At 44.1% G+C, this 17,032-nt stretch overlaps 1 protein-coding gene and 2 long non-coding RNA genes across 4 annotated transcripts; 1 reads left to right on the top strand and 2 right to left on the bottom strand.

Annotated features, from left to right (window-relative positions):
• Positions 1–748: 748 nt before the first annotated feature.
• LOC118206484 lies at positions 749–2,118 on the bottom strand. Its single transcript, XR_004761203.1, has 2 exons — positions 2,010–2,118; positions 749–1,944 (listed from the first exon to the last, which is right to left on the bottom strand). It is a non-coding gene; the product is annotated as an uncharacterized LOC118206484 (long non-coding RNA).
• Positions 2,119–2,238: 120 nt separating this feature from the next.
• Positions 2,239–16,686, bottom strand: zgc:113210 (uncharacterized protein LOC541387 homolog). 2 transcript variants are annotated; one of them, XM_035379263.1, is made up of 11 exons: positions 15,935–16,638; positions 15,427–15,572; positions 14,495–14,621; positions 9,108–9,196; positions 8,858–9,000; positions 8,669–8,753; positions 8,370–8,529; positions 8,056–8,249; positions 7,595–7,736; positions 7,340–7,461; positions 6,676–7,093 (listed from the first exon to the last, which is right to left on the bottom strand). In XM_035379263.1, the coding sequence occupies exons 1-11, from the start codon at positions 16,287–16,289 to the stop codon at positions 6,797–6,799; spliced, it is 1,860 nt and encodes a 619-aa protein (XP_035235154.1). In that variant the 5' UTR covers positions 16,290–16,638; the 3' UTR covers positions 6,676–6,796. The 2 variants fall into 2 exon arrangements, with proteins under 2 accessions (XP_035235153.1, XP_035235154.1); XM_035379262.1 differs by lacking the exons at positions 6,676–7,093; positions 7,340–7,461; positions 7,595–7,736; ... (3 more) ...; positions 8,858–9,000; positions 9,108–9,196 and adding exons at positions 2,239–2,348; positions 2,493–2,671; positions 3,288–3,462; ... (1 more) ...; positions 4,310–5,364; positions 5,690–5,911 and having other exon boundaries at positions 15,935–16,686.
• Positions 2,247–2,600, top strand: LOC118206485. The gene is made up of 3 exons (XR_004761204.1): positions 2,247–2,320; positions 2,398–2,474; positions 2,552–2,600. It is a non-coding gene; the product is annotated as an uncharacterized LOC118206485 (long non-coding RNA).
• Positions 16,687–17,032: the final 346 nt, after the last annotated feature.

A 17,032-nucleotide genomic window follows, 5' to 3' on the forward strand; every position in this document is an offset into this window, starting at 1 on the left:
TACACAAATACAAATACACTAAATATTAGTTTTACCATTCAATTATGCAAGCAAGATGCATTAAAATTGATTGATTCTCAGTGGACTATGTCCCGTGTGTCCTATTGCGTGTCCTGGGTCAAAGGTCAAAGACTGTAATCCTTCAACCAATCACCTCTAGATACCTCTAAAAAGTGACTGACCTCTCAGCCTGTGAGAAGGGAGATGATGTGGGAGGCGGGGTGCTGAGGAGGCCAATAAGAGGAGCTTAAAGGCCGATTTTTTTCCATTTTGATTTTATTTTCAATAGACAAAACATAACAACAACATAAAATAACACAAAACTGTAATACAGATTCTGACAAAGTTTTACAAAAAAAATTATTTTTTAATTGACATTAATAATAGCGGATTAAATCCAGAGAAGCAGAAACATAATGACATCTTAGACATCCTGGAAATTCACCCCAGTCCCAAGACTGAATGGTAAAAGAACTATTTAATAATAGTCCCTAAAAAGCCACTCAGCGTTTTGTTAAAACAATATTCAGAGAGCCACACATCTCCCTTTAATATATGTGGGGATGTCCATAACCAAAGGATAGTATTATTAGCGGCTGCTACAGAAAGCAGAAATAACAGAAGCAGAAGTGAAGACAGATCATATGTCAAAGAAAGAAGATGCAAAAATTAGATATCAGTGTGTAGCAATTCTGCAAGAAAATATGAAATACTGGACCAAAATAAAGCAGAACACTCCCACAACATATGTATTTATGTTACCTTTTATTCCACAATACACATTTAGTACAATTAGGAGACTGCATCAGCTTCACTTGGTATGTTTTTGAAGGATTCACATAAGCTTTGTGAATACGTTTCCAGTGTATCAGCTGGGGTGCTGGATTTTTGGATGACGAAAACACATTAAACCACACAGAGTCTCAATGAATCTCAACACCACAAGTCTTCAACTCTTTCTCCCATACAGTTGTGACAAGCCAGTTTATTGCAATTTATTAATAAGCTTTCCATATATACATAACAGGTTGAGACCAAGAATCAGTTCAAGGGAAAGTGTTCCACCCCTTCAATCTTCAGATCGGCAGCCCCTGGATACTGTTGGCAGAAAGTTTCAACATTTTGGCTTTACAGTAGCTACTGCAATCAGTTTTACAGCAAGAAAGCTCCACTGTAATCAGGTTTTAATTACTACTGGAATGAACTGACGCATTGGCTTACTGTTAAATGTTGTTAAAAAGAATTAAAAAATTAAAATATTTATAGTCCTTTTAATTCCAAGATTGTAATAAAAACAAAGTCTATTTTCTTTCTTTTTATTCATTTAATAACATTTAATTCAAGGTTCAACCATCACAAATGAGGGAGAAAAAATAACAAGGTTATATTTGCATTGCGTGTCTGCTGGGTGTGCGTGTGCTGGTGTGTGTCTGTGTGTTATTTATTTTGAGGTCTTCCACTCAAACCCCATGAGGTTCTGGAGGAAGGTGGTGACGTGTGAGTGTGTGTGTGTGTGTATATCTGAGTGTTATTTTGAGGTCTTCCACTCAAACTCCATGAGGTGCTGGAGGAAGGTGGTGCCGTGTGTGTGTGTGTGTATCTGAGTGTTATTTTGAGGTCTTCCACTCAAACTCCATGAGGTGCTGGAGGAAGGTGGTGCCATGTGTGTGTGTCTGAGTGTTATTTATTTCGAGGTCTTCCACTCGAACTCCATGAGGTGCTGGAGGAAGGTGGTGCCCTGTGTGTGTGTGTGTGTGTGTGAGTGTGTGTGAGTGTGTGTGTCTGAGTGTTATTTATTTCGAGGTCTTCCACTCGAACTCCATGAGGTGCTGGAGGAAGGTGGCGCTGTGTGTGTGTGAGTGTGTGTGTGAGTGTTATTTATTTCGAGGTCTTCCACTCGAACTCCATGAGGTGCTGGAGGAAGGTGGTGACGTGTGTGTGTGTCTGAGTGTTATTTATTTCGAGGTCTTCCACTCGAACTCCATGAGGTGCTGGAGGAAGGTGGTGACGTGTGTGTGTGTGTGTGTCTGAGTGTGTGTGTGTGTGTGTGTGTGTGTCTGAGTGTTATTTCGAGGTCTTCCACTCGAACTCCATGAGGTGCTGGAGGAAGGTGGTGCCATGTGTGTGTGTCTGAGTGTTATTTATTTCGAGGTCTTCCACTCGAACTCCATGAGGTGCTGGAGGAAGGTGGTGACGTGTGTGTGTGTGTGTCTGAGTGTGTGTGTGTGTGTCTGAGTGTGTGTGTGTGTGTCAGTGTGTGTGTCTGAGTGTTATTTATTTCGAGGTCTTCCACTCGAACTCCATGAGGTGCTGGAGGAAGGTGGTGACGTGTGTGTGTGTCTGAGTGTTATTTATTTCGAGGTCTTCCACTCAAACTCCATGAGGTTCTGGAGGAAGGTGGTGCCGTGTGTGTGTGTGTGTCTGAGTGTTATTTCGAGGTCTTCCACTCGAACTCCAGGAGGTGCTGGAGGAAGGTGGTGCCGTGTGTGTGTGTGTGTCTGAGTGTTATTTCGAGGTCTTCCACTCGAACTCCATGAGGTGCTGGAGGAAGGTGGTGACGTGCGGGTTGACGGCGGCGGCCTTCCGCTGCACGATGGTGCCCGACTTGCGGCTCACGCCCACTTTGGCCGAGCACTTAACCCCGTACTCCGGGTTTATCCTGGCGAAGAACCTGAGAAGGACGCCAGAGAGCACAGCCTCAGACAAAGACCCGAGTCTTAAAACACAGAGCAAGATACACGGGTCATCCCAAAAACAATTCAGCGGCTCGACAAAACTACAGAAGCCAGACACCATCCCTGCACTCCAACAACAACCATCGACTCCAATCACTTAATATGAAAGCGACTAGACTGATAGATTGTCTTTATTGTTCACCAAATTAGTTTTGCTTGGGTCACAGTTCGATACCGTAACAAGACAACGGCAACGTTACATCAGTAAACAAAATGCTTTTAAAACGTTCATGACTATGTCAGTAGTATATGTTATAGACGCTATGTTCAGTCCCAAGTGTTCTTGGGGTGGTGGTGGGTGTTGGGTGGGGGGGGGGGGGTGATTGAACAGTTAAAATGGCTTCCAGAGCAAGAGAAAAATATGGAAGACCAAATGACAGACAGGCTGAGCAGTTCTGAAATAAATAAAGAAAATAAACAGAAGAGCCAACGTGCAAAGTGTCCTTTGGAAATAAAAACATCATGAAATAAATAAAAGAGACATAAAATAATAAAGAATAATTTATGCACGTAAAGTTGTTTAAGTGCTGCGCATAAATGCTAAATGCTAACCTCTGTATGAGCTCCAGGGTGGCGCAGGCCGACTCCTGGTACTCTATGTTAAAGACGTAAAAGCAGCTGAAGAGGACGGTCAGGGCAGCTGCAAAATCTGATTGGCCGTCCAGCACGTAGGCCACTTTGCCCTCCATGCTAACCATCCACCGGGTCGCAGTGAGCAGGCTACTCCCTGAAACACGCAAGCATAAAGGACACTATTACAAACCAGTCACCGACTACTATTTCTCATGTACAAGAACACAATATAGTACTTTGTGGTTAGGGCTTGGCGACTATATGGGCGAGATAACTATCGCCTGCAATACCGGGCATAGCAACTGTGTGGTGTATTGCCTTTCTTTCAGTTGTTTTCGCTCTTTAATTATACCTGATGAGGGAGTAAACAACAAACAAGCCATGTGAAATGCTTTGGGGAAAAAAATGTCACCACTGTTTATCTATTGGGTGACCATAAGACAGCCAATCAACAGACAAAAATACATCACATGGTCACATGGAAGCTGCACGACCTTGGTACTGATTTTCTGTCTCATCAGCTTCCAATAGATAACAGTAGTCATGTTTTTTTCTCCGGAAACATTTCACACAGCCTCTTTAGTTTGGTTGCCCATTCACCTCTTCAGGCATAATTTAAAAGAAAAAGATGAAATGAAAAGTAAAGAACTCTATGGTGAAAAAAGACTACTATTGCATTATTGTTGAGGTATATCGCCCAGCCCTAACTGTAGTTCTTTACTATCATAATAAACAAATAATTACCAAGCATGATGAGTCTTGGGCTGACTGGCAAAGTCAGCTGCTCCTCTATGTCCTCCTTCGTTGCAGTCGCCTACAAGAACACACAAAATGAAAGAGGAACACATATTCCCATGAATTAAGCAAGCTCTGAAAAAAACACACTCCTCATATTTGCATGAAACACTCTCACAATTACATACATCAGTATCCACCACCGCAACCCTGACCTGGATTAAGCGGTTTAGAGGATGGATGGATGGTCTATCACCACTACTTACATCTGCTGAGAGGAAGAGAGAGTCCTCTTTCTCCTTGAAGCGTTTCATCACCAAAAGAATGGCAGCGATGGTGGTGAGGTTCTCCTCGGTCCCCCTGAAGTCCCCCTGCATCTCGCTGAGCAGACGCTGGACGTCCCGGCTCCACTTGGCCTTCTGGCTCTGAAAGAAGCTCACGATCCTCCTGCCCTTGGTCAGGAGGGCCTCGCTCAGACGGCTGTCCACGTCGACGCCGGTGAGGGTGTGGAAGTGCCAGCAGAGCCACCTCCGGGTGAAGAGGAACGGCCACCGCTCCCGGACCTCGCCGACGGTCGGAGGAGGGCACCCGTTGATCGTGCGCCGCTGGCAGACGTACGTCAGCCTCATGTGCTCGTCCACCTCCGCCTCCGACGCGCCGTCGGGGCCCAAGCTATGGAAAATGGCCGCCATGGTCCGCCTCTTGGCTTCCAGAGACTCCGCCGTCTCCCCTTCCGGGAGCTCCTTGGGCTGCCAGTTGACGCACCCGTACCCGTCGACTCTGGAGCGCAGGCACCTGGCCGGCCTGCTGCCGCTCTCGCCGTCCTGGCCCGCGCCGGTTCTCCTGGGCCGACGGATCCGGTGCACGAGGTTGTTCCTGTTCACGTGCTCCACCCGGGTCTTCAGCTGGGTGAGGAGGGAGTGGTACCCGCTGCCCAGCTTCTCCCCTTCCTCCGTCAGGTCCGCGAAGGTACCCGGGTGCCGCGCCACTATGGCTTTGGCTATTTCGGCGCAGGCAGCCCTGTTGGGGTTGGGGCAGCACACGAGCATGGCGTCGACGGTGAGCCGGACCATCAGCCTCCGGTCGGCCGCTCTGGGCCGGTGACCTTTGGCCACGGCCTCCCGGAGGGTCGGGGGCATCCTCTCCCAGGGCACCTGGAAGATGCTGACCCACGACGAGCTCACGTTCACCTGCGGTGGGCTGGCAGGTAGAGCAGCGGGACACAGGGGAGGGGACGGCGGTTCTCTCTTACATCCGCCGCGCGACTCCGAAGGCGGAGGAGACGACGAACAGCTCGGCAGAGCCTGTTCACCAACGGACTCTAAACAAAGAAGATTAAAAACGTCAACTATCCGGGCTGAAAAGTCATTGTTGGGGGATGGGGGAGGAGATTCTCAACAGTCTTATCCGGAAAGGGAAAGCCTGTGTGGGTGCAGGTTTCGGTACAAGTCCAGTACAAGACACATCGATTCTACTCATCATGATCTTGACCAAAGACTAATTGAATTAACTGAATCAGGTGTTGCAAGTGCTGTGCTAAAACAAAAAAAACTGCACCCACACCAGCTCTTTTCATATAAAACTGAGGAGCCCTGATTTAAGGGTTTGGCAAAATGCCACCCTAAGATGCCTCTGCTACCTCTCACCTCTTTCCTTGCAGGGCTGAAGAAATCTCCGGCACTGGATCGGCATCAAGCAGTCTTGAATATCTTTCAGCCGCACATACTGAAGATCGCCACTGCTCTCCACTCCGGCATTTCCCGTAAGGTGTTCCACCAAACGGCCCAGTTGCTCCGCCTCCAGCTCGGGCAGTGTTCTCTTAACGGCGGCTTGCACATCCTCCATCGCCGCTCGAAGGCTCTCCATGCCTACACAGGTTTGAGAGGACACTGAGTGGTGCAGGACAACGACAGAGACGCCTGACAACACTATAAAACTGGCAGCGTGTAGTAGTCACTCAAGACTGTCGGCAATGAAATAAGACAGCCAGCAAAATCAGGTTAGATATATTTCGCTAGTCCAATTGATGAACTACTGGTGTGCAATGTTAGCTTATGCAAGATACGTACCCAGTCCACTTGAGTTAAGCAGCTTCAAAATCTGAAATGGTCGATGAGTCGTTTAGGCACGGAAACAATTCACTGCCTAATTGTCGGGCCACGGGAGGGCGGGGTGCAGTTCTCATATTTCATAAATCATAAATATTAATAATCATAGTTCTTTGCAGTAGAAATTACAGCCAAGTTTTCCAGGGCAGCCATTTTCAGTTAGTAAGCTGACTGATTATGCCGCGCGTCGCGCAGTCTGTTTGAATAAAGTGATTTAAAGTCTCGGACCATATTTAAATATAATAACTCTATAAATATATAAATTAAATATAAAAACCTGCCTGTTTTCAGTAGCCCTCCATGCAAGCTGTCCAGAGGTCACAGACACGTAAAGTGCAACGGAGTATCTGCATCTCCACAGTCGCAATGTAGACCCTAACTGCTGGGTCATATCAGTGGACAGAATAACCCCAAATACAGTATACTGGGTCACTTCTATCCAGTGTGAAATTTCCATTTAAGTTAAAATGTCAGTTAACCATTACCAAAATGTGTACTGTGAAAGGATTAATTTCACCAAACCGTCAGAGCAAAATACATTTTTATTGGCATGTTTTAACATATTTCACTAATAAATAATATTAGAAGTCCTCACACATTGTATTACCTGAAAAAGAGAACAGAAAAACATTTTGAACTAATGAATTAATCGGCAGAAATAAAATTCAGCAGAGCGCGGACGTTTGGGGCCGGTTTTCCGGAAGTGATCCCGTACACGGCGTGCTGCAGGAATTCCCAGGTGGGAGCGCAGGGCTTCGGGAAGCCGACGTCAAAGCAGAGGAAAGCTTTGAAGCAGAAGTCAACCGCACTGAGCAGCGCCCCCTGCTGGAGGGCCTGTCCGTGGACGATGGCGAACGTCTGCACGCCGCCCAGCTGCAAGACGAAGGGGTACGGCCTCTCCACCTCCGCGTGCCTCAGGTAGTCCGTCATGTTCGTGTTGGCCTTTCAACAACAAGGAAATTAAAACTCGTAACTCGAGGCAGTCGTTTAAACCCCATTACACCCCCCCCCCCACGACCTTCAAACGGACGACTTTCAGGCTTAGCTAATCGTCGTTTAACTGTGAAACAAGCAAGAACCTGGACCGTTTGAGAGATTTCCGAGAGCTTTCTTCTGAAATACAGCAGAATGGCAGATAAAATTGACGCTGTGAATGTGAGGGTCTTAAATCCACATATCCTTACTCACTGGTTTCCAGTCGATGAAGCATTTCTTGGCCTCCTCCAAACTCGGCCGGCTCATCTTCCTACCGGTCTTAAAGGCAGGAGGGGGCAAGATGGTGGGTAGCAACTTTAAAGCAAGATCCCCCACTGCAAAAAAAAAACAAAAAAAACAATATAATAAAAATATTTCTAAATCACATATTATATACAACATAAGATTTTAATTCTGGTCATGTGGGAAAATTACAGAGAAACTGCTTTTAAATTAAATAACATTCACCTGTGGAACTGTCTTGTATGAATTCCTCTATCCTCTTTTCCTTTGTGGCAAACAGAAGGATTTTCTCCGCAAATACTGGCACCCATCTTTCGAACAGTTTGTCAGCATAACCGTCATATAAAATACCGAAATCCTGGGAGATCTTTGGCATAGGGAGAAAATGGGAAAACAATTTTATTGTTTAATTAAGGTTAAAATTTTCATAATTTATCATTTCTTTTTATAACCTGTTTTAACTCACAAGAAAAGCTATTGTGACTCAATAGCTCACTAGACTCATGCTTAATTATAAAGTAAGCAAGCTGTAATTATAAAGCAAGCAAGCTTGCAGTTTGCATCTGTGGTGTAATGTAAAACAGGGCAGCATTCCCCAACATGGCCACACAAAAACTGGCTATTTGCCATTAGAACAGATTTTCCAAATCATGCATCTCTGTAGCTTAGTTCCTTGAATATCATACCATCCCAGGAGTGGCCAGCAAGTGTGGATACTCCTGCAAGATTTCTCCGATTGACTTTGCCCCGTTCTGCCGGATCCAGTTCGCCCGGTGAACGGCCGTTTCCCGCATGTACTCCTGGACCCGGTTGAGCGGCTCGGCGTGGAGCTTCAGCCATTCCTTCATCTGGAAAGCTCTCTCCGAAGAAACGCTCGTCTCTGTCGGGAGAACAGCTCCAAGCAGTTAGAAATAACAGCGCTCCGCGTCGTAGCGGCTGGTTGCAGTTGTTGTTGTTGTCGCAATAGTGATAAATTAAATTTCGGAAGGAAAGGTGTTACCTGGAAGCGCCACACTCCCGCTCGGTCGGTCCTCTTCCGCCCGACCGCTACAGGACCGCTCTCTGCTCTGCCGCCGAATTCGCTTTCGAATGTTCCGCAACCGCTCTTCCAAATAGCCGGTAGCGGGGTGGTGGTGTTTGCCTTGGCTGTACCACGCCTCCTGAAACATCGGCACATTTCAACCGTCGGGTTTCATTGCTTTATTCCCCTGAACATAACATCTGTTGAGAAACTACGCAGCGTTCTAAATATCCGTTTTTTTTTTATTTTAAATTTGTCTAGAACAGACTTGCACTCACATAGCCGTCACCCTCGGGATCCTTCAGGCAAGGAAACTCCGTCACAAGGGATGCTGCAAGCACCTTCTTTATTTGAGATGTCGGCCTAAAACGACAAAAAAAAAAAATGCCGTAAAAAAAACGTTTATTTATCCATGTATTTTTAAAATCGCATTAAAAATTAATGAACGTCGTTGAACTTTTACTCACGTTTCGCCAAATCTCTCCATGAGGTGCCACACGAGAATTCTCACCATCTGGTTCTTCTTCTGTTGGTTGAGGCAGTGGTCTTCATCCAGGCTTCTAACGATAGACTCTCCCTCTGCATGGGACAGCAGAATCTCTCTGATATTCTAAAACACATAATGAGGAACTGCCTTCACTGGACGTTTTTCATTTTTGCTTCGGGGGACTTGTATACAAAAATTGAAAGGTTAGGGGTACATCTGATCTTACGTACAAATGTCGGCACATTTTCAAAAGGCATAACTGTCCAGTGGGAAGAGACTGCCTTTCCGTTATTGTGTTCTGTTTCTGCAGATATTGACCCTACAGTAAAAACATATAAAAACAAACAAATCGACATTATTAACAGACGTAGGCCTACTGCACCCGGTGACCACACAACTTCATCTATGAAATATAAATAAAACCAGATTCTAGATTTTTTGGACAGATAACTGTGATCCGTGAGGGTTGAAACAATTGTTTCCATATAGCACATATATTCACTCACTGGCCACTTGATTTGGTAAACCTTTATTTGGTTAACGCAAGCAACGCAAAGAGTCTCAGCAAATCACGTGGCAGCAACGCAATATATACAGCATGCAGACACGGTGAAGAGGTTTGTTTGTTGTTCAACCAAACATTAGAGGGGGCGAGATGCATGATCTAAGCAACTCTGGCAGCATGGTGTAAACAGGATGAATCCATGGATCCACCCTGACAAGTGTCTCCAGAGCATGGCAGTGGTAGTGGTGTAATGGTGTGAGGAATGTTTTCTAGGCACAAAATGGGCCCCCTGAATAACAACTGAGCACCATTTGAATGCCACAGCATATCTAACTAAGCATTGTTGCTGACCATGTGCATCTCTTTATGGCCAGCAGGACAATGCACCATGCCACAAAGCACACGTCACCTCAAGCTGGTTCCACAAACATGGCAATGACTTCAGTTCACACCAGTGGCCCTCACAGTCCCCAGATCTCAGTCCAATAGAGCTCCTTCAGGATGAGGTGGAAAGGGAGCTTTGCAGCATGAAAGTGTGGCCAAAAAATCTAAAAGAACTGCGTGATGTTATGGAGTCAGGATAGACCAAAATCCCTACGGAACGTCTCCAGCACCATGTTGAGTCCATGCCTCAAAGTATTCAGGCTGTTCTGTGGGCAAAAGGAGGTCCTACCCGGTACTAGATAGGTGAACCTCATAAAGTGGCCAGTGAGTGTATATCAATGCTTAGATTCCACTGAAATTACCAAACGCTTTGCTTAACCATCAAACATTTGGTGGAGCTCTCCTTTAGAAATGATTTGTAGAACATGTGTACTCACATATTATATACCGTAGTCCAAGAATGCAAAACCAAATCTTGTATCTTCAGCTGCAGTACGGACCAAGCGACATTTTGTTGACATTAGAAACCGTTCTGAAATGTCAGCTGCTGTCAAGTGGGTTTTTTTTAAATGATGCACCGTATAAAATATGTCAAGACTGTGTGAGCCTCAAATTTAATTTAAAGTAAAATATTCATGTGTTTGGCATTCTAACACAAATGTCAACGGCCCACTTGTTTTGAGAGACGCAGAAAATGTTTAAATGAAAGATTCTATAATTCAGCTGAAATTCAAAGGGGCATTCGTCATTCTTGCTGAACAACTCCAGCGTGAAAGAATGAGGAGATCAAACAAATGACTAACATCAAGAGCCTCAAGATACGGAACTGGTGTTACAAAGAAGGCAAAATAAAAATTGCCAGAACCTGCTATTGCTTTCTTGATTCCAAGCAACTAACTCAATCAATGAATCCAAAGATAAGACATTCCTTATAAATTCCACGTGGAGGTTCACTTGGATATGAGCATTGCAAATATATTACCACTCAAATTTTTAATTCTGCATCATTGACTTTTTCCGAAGACTGGACAGAAATGGTTTTTTTTTTTTGCTTTGTTTTTTTTTTTGATGGCATAATACCTTCAAAACCCTTTTTCCTGAAATCCTTCACATTTGAACAGAAGGTGGCGCTATCTTCTACAAACACACGTTTGCGAGCACAAAAAAAAACAATGCCAGAATGTTAACGCTGTACCACAGAATCATCCAAAGGTTCGACGCAGCGGATCTGCAAATGGCTGTTTTTATGGCTAAGAAGCACGAAGGCAGCAGTCGTGTTTTGCGTCAAAGCACTTCATCAGGAAATACGCCGCAGGCCAAATTTGGCATTGGCCGGGGATGACAGTGCGTCGCGGCATCACGCGGTGCGTTTCCGCGGTTACTGTGCCGGGTGGGCAGACGTCCGTGTGATGTTCTCGGTTTCAGGTGCAGTTATGATTAGGCCCCTGTAGGCATATCCTTTCGCAGTGTTCGAAACCACCTACAGTTCTCAGTTCTTTGTTTGAACATTAGTACGGACAGTGCTCTCCAAACCCACTGGTACTGTACTTCCCATTTACACACGGTGGCTTATAGGCTATTTTGTGTGAGAACTGCAACTTTTAATATCAGTCAGCAGTAAGGATAAGGATTGGCACTGAACATTACTGGCACCAGCAGCACATGGCTAGCTAAGATGCTGTGTGTGTGTGCTGTTAGTAAGGTACTGAAACTTTCTCAGTACACAAATCACACAATGCCAGCATACATCAGGCGGACCAATCAGTTTAAAGTTTACAATCAAAGACAGTTAATTTAAAGGCCGGTGTCCCAGATCATTCACTCCAGAGCAGGGTTTGATTGTTCTGGCAGAGCTTCTTCTGCACACAGTTTAACTGGACAGCAACATTAGCAAAATACAAATACATGGGACAAAATCAACAGGAGAATAGCGCACAGATTTCATACAATTCGCATCATTTCACCATATTGCCCACTGTTCCCAGACTTTTTTAAAAAAATAAAAAATTAAAGGCAGCTTGTGTTAGTACCTCATTGGTTATAAATCTTATTAATTAAAGGGCCCAACTGCATCATGGAACTGCAAGCAATACAAGAATACTTTTACCACCATCTTCATTTTGTTTTGCAATAACATGATATTGATTTTTTTCCCCCAAAGAAACAAAAAGTTGTGTGTCTGTGTGTGCATCATCGAAGAGAAACAGTTTAATGTGTTGGCACTTAAAGCAGTTGATATCATTTTATGAACGTAACCCAAATGATCATTCTTGAGATTAAGATGGTGATTTGAGCCTCAACTAATAGAAGGAACCTCATTCTCTATTCCTTCATCTGAAACACAGAAAACGTAGCCTAACAGCGGAGGAAATGACCATATGTACAGTCACTGCCATCATTTACAAAGGTGATATTTAATATTGCTATTCCTACTGAATACAGGACCCTGAGATCCTGCATGAACCTCAGATTGTAAACGACGCTGTGCAAAATAAAGATTGTTTGACTTTCAGAGCTAGGCCCAGCTGTTCTGAAAGCTGGTTTTTGTTTAAAAATGACGGGTCTTTGTGTATAAAGAGGAAACGCTCCTACAGAACAGTGCTTTCACACCACAGTAACGCATGCGGTAGTAAAGGGTTCCTCAGTCCTGAGCTTCAGAAACTCACAGAAAAACACACCTGGGGTGCCAGTTCTTCCGCTTGCCTTCTGAGTTACAACAGGAAGGGGTTAGGGCTCAATGAAGGCTTACAGACAAACTCAGTGAGCTGCTTTGATCCCACTTCCTCTCAGTTAAATTTGTAACTACTTCTGCGTCACAATAAGTAATGTGAAGTGGGTGGGTGGGTGGGGGGGGTGGGTACTGACCTAATCTTTCGGTGCAAATATTTTGTTAACCTGCAGATTTTTTTATGCCAGAAAATTTTAAGATGGCTTATGCCCTCTATGACTTTTCTAATCATTTTTTTCATTGACTGAGAACAGATCTAAATAAGTCAAAAGAAAGGCACAAATCTCACAGATTTTATCACATTAGCTTGGAGCCACGCCTCTGGGATCAGCAGTAAAGGAAAGCGCAGAACTGTCCACATGCAAGCACAATCACGCAATAAGAGGAGAACACAGGCCACTTATCAACATGTGAAGATGGTGCACATCAAACATGTCTACATAGGAAACGACTACACCAACACATCTTCTTACTGCCTTTTTCTTAACCTTTCTCCAGTGTTCGTTATAGTCTTCACGGCCAAATTTGGCCGGTCTGTTTTAACCGCTCTTATATTAACACAAAACCATAAATCATCACCAAATTTTGTTTAACACCTTTTTAAGCTGTGAAACAATGTCTCCAACTAGTGGTTAACATGAGTAACTGCAGTAAATATACAAAGAACAGACACCGAAAATGTATTTCTAAATGAACATTTACGGTAAAAAAAACAAACAAATTCAAAACATAGAGACCATATGAACAGAACATCAACATGAACAGTCCTCTGTGAGTGTGAGTGAAAGTGTGTGTGTGTGTGTTCACGCACATAAGTGGCAATGTATGATCAGTTTGGAGTGTGTCTTGCAAACGTAGGCATGGCATTTGTGGCATGTGTGGCTGGTTTTATTGTCTCTAGGGGCACAGAGCTTGCACCTCTTCCTTTTCTGTCCTTGTCCTCGTTGGGGGGGAGCGGTTGGGGGAGCGGCTGGGGGCTGCACACTCCTCACCAGACTGGCAGAGGCTGGTGTGCGGGGAAGCTTCTGACGCCGTTGAATTAGAGGAGTCACCAAAGCTTTATATATGGGGTCTGTGAGAAGATATGATACATTGTTTAGTCTGAAAGGTGTGGTTCACGTGGGGGGGATGGGCACATAAGCCCATTGAGAACCAACCCCCCTCTGTGTGTGTGTGCAAGAAGGAGGGGGGGGTGAATGTGTGTGGGGGGGCGGGGTGGGGCAGTGGGATGGATGAAAGGGTGGGGGGCAGATGGGTGGGGGGTGAGGGGGTTGTGGTTGTGGATGTGTGGGTGAGTGGGTGTGTGTATGGGGATGCTTTCCATCTGCTGGATGAACATAATATAGTTTTACCCATTAATTTTCTATGGCGGTCATTTTAGACCCGGAACACCACAGATGTAACAAAGTTGACTAAACCACTCAAAATTCAAAGAAAGTGGTGATCAGCAATTTTATATGTTCAAATGCCTAGTGTGGAGGAAAACATAAGGTCTTGAGGCAATCAGATGAAAAACACAATATTTATGATTTATGAAAAGTTGTAAATCTGTCTGATTTGACCCGAACACTGGAGGAAGGTTTTGAACAGTATGGACAAGGTAATTATATTAGCAATATTATTTTCTACTGTCGGACAGTTTGGCATAAAATAGCCATTTAATGTAAGTTGCGGGGTAAAAACACAGGGAAAACTCAGGGAATGCCATTCTCCATATATACTATTAATCCTCTGATGATGTGCCGGAGTCTTTTTCAGCTTGACATTGCTATCACACAACGCAGACCATCAACAGCACACACTATACCCACACTGTTTGGCAGTTTATCCTGAACTGTTAATCAGTCTTTGTGAAAGGGCTACATTGTGGGCTCAACATAACTCAGGTCATCCATCCATCCATCCATCCATCCATCCAGCCATTGTCTTCAGTGAAGCACTCAGTAGAGCCTTATACTCTGGATGTTTTTTTTTTTAAAGTGGAAAAACAAAAAACAGACCTGGTTGTAAAAGCGATGATGTCTGGGAGTCAACGTGCGCCCCCTGGTGGCTGAAGCCGGTGCACGCGGTGCACAGTGACCCGACAGACACAGGCATCTTTCCACAAGCGGAGCAGCACGAATCAGTCTGCAGAGAACACCACATAGATCACCATGGTAAGACTGGTTCTTGTTTAAAATGCTATAAACATACACTGTATAACCAAAAGTATCTGGACACCCCTTGGTCTGAGGCTGTTTTTCATGGTTTGAGCTAGGCCCCATAATTCCAGTGAAGGCAAATCTTAATGCTACAGCATACAATGACATTCTAGATGATACTATGGACCAACTTTGGCACAAATTAGCTAAGGTGGAGAGGGAGAGAACTTTTTATTAGCCAATTAAATCGGGATGAATAGGTGGCAAGTTTGAGAGAGCCAGGTTGGGAATTTAGCCAAGACACCAGGGAATGTACTCTTTGTGACAAGTGTCATGGGTTCTTTAATGACCACAGTGAGTCTGGACTGTGGTTTAACGTCACATCCGAAAGATGGCATCTCCTACAGCACAGTGTCCCCATCATCCGCACTAGGATTAATTCAACCAGAGGGAAGATTGCCCCCTGCTGGCCCACCAACACCACTTGCAGCAGCAACTTAGTTTTCCCAGGTGGTCTCCCATCAAAGTATTAACCAAGCCCACACCTGCTTAGCTTCAGCCATTCGGCAGGAACAGGGTGCATGATGGTATGGCTAGTGGTTAAACATACTCTGCTTAAATCTACAAAAAGCTATACATCCAAAACTTATAACATTATGGTTAAGGAAAATTGAGAGAAGTTCATAGACATATCGAAACGCTCTTCTCAACGCCATATTCATACAATATAGTACCACTATCGGATAATTCAGGCTGATATTTTATCGGTAACGATAAAAACTTTCACAAACCTCGGGGATCTCCCGTTTGACCTGGATGGGCTGGGTCTGCGTTATCCTTGCTTCAGAACTTGAGTTTTCTCCATCTCGCCACAAATCGCAGTTCCAACGCTGCTCGAAGTCTCGATCCTCGGAATGGCTGTCACCATCCTGTTTATCTGCATTCGGACAGTCCTTGATCACTATTTGGCTTGCCAGCTAAATTACACCTGATCAATAACTTGACGAGGACTGACAATTACTGTACGTTGGAAAGGAAACTGAAGCGTAATTAAGATTTCATCGTTTACATTTAGATGAACTTTGAAAGTCTTGTAATGCCATTATACATAGGCTACATAAGTGACAGTTGCAAGAAAAGTTTCGCTATTTGCTAGCCATTTATTTTCTTCGTGTCGGCTAGCTCTGCGACCACTGTGTTTAGTCTATTTCGCTATAGAGCGTCCATGCGTTCATTATGGCATGCTGAACTCCAGCCAGCTAGCTAGTCTACCATGCCACGAAAGTTAGATCTGCTTACCCGTTACAGCCGTTGACGTCTTTGTCACATTTTCATTATCGCTGGAAACAAAGTGTCCGAATACGTCGATGGTACCAGAGCAAAGGTGTTCATCCCAAGTCTCAAACTCCGTCTTGTTGCTTCCACTGTTTGCACTGTATTCCTCCTCCGTTTCTGGCGTTTTACCTGCTTGCTGCAGTTTGAGTTTTGATGCACAGACTTCCATCTCGCGTTGTGTCACATTGATAGAGTGAATTTCAGATAAACTGGTTTCGAATAACTTTGTTATTTCGCAGACTGCGTTTTTCAGCAAAACATCCATAATCGAAGCGAGTTGGTTTTGAAAAGTGATCACGGATTCGTGAGACATTGACATTTTGCAGAAATAGTGGACTCGATTGATGATGACAAACAATGCAGATTACCTGGTGGCTAATCCGGAAGGACTTTTTTTTACTAAAACAAGAAGGCCTTCCGTTTAACAAACAGCACGACAGTAGAGGACGCTTTCATCTAACTGTGAAAAGAAATCATAAAGTTAATATGATACATTAATTACATTATTATTGTCCACAACAGATTGCATTTACTTCACGAAGATTAGTTGACCTACAATCTGGTTGCTCTAACGTAACATACGGTACGTTTGTAAACCAAACGTTTTAAGTTAGCCAAAATGCATGGACCATCGGTACAGCATAGATCCGAAGGAAATCCTCGATGCCAATTCTACTTCCGGTCCTCACAAGAGTGTACACGTCAAAATACGAGTCCGTTTTCCTACAATAAATGTGAACAGTATGCTCGTGAATTGTAACTAATTAAAAGCACACATAAACAGGATTTAAGCTTTTTTCTACAAATGCTATTGATAAAACCATTTAAAACTGTTACATTTAAATAGAGCAATGTCATACGTGGGATTATATGTCTGGAAAAAACAGTGCATTTTCATTAATTTAAAGATTTTCCATGTTTATTGTGCCAACACCTAGGCCTACTTACTTTGAAGCTCACATATTTACATATATTCTCCTATTTTTTTTTAAATTTCTGCTCTATACTGTACATTACTGACCACTATGAGTAGTCACAGAAATCTGTTTTTGGTGGTAAACA

The sequence above is a fragment of the Anguilla anguilla genome, chromosome 10 (genome assembly GCF_013347855.1).
Source record: "Anguilla anguilla isolate fAngAng1 chromosome 10, fAngAng1.pri, whole genome shotgun sequence".
NCBI classification, from domain to species: domain Eukaryota; kingdom Metazoa; phylum Chordata; class Actinopteri; order Anguilliformes; family Anguillidae; genus Anguilla; species Anguilla anguilla.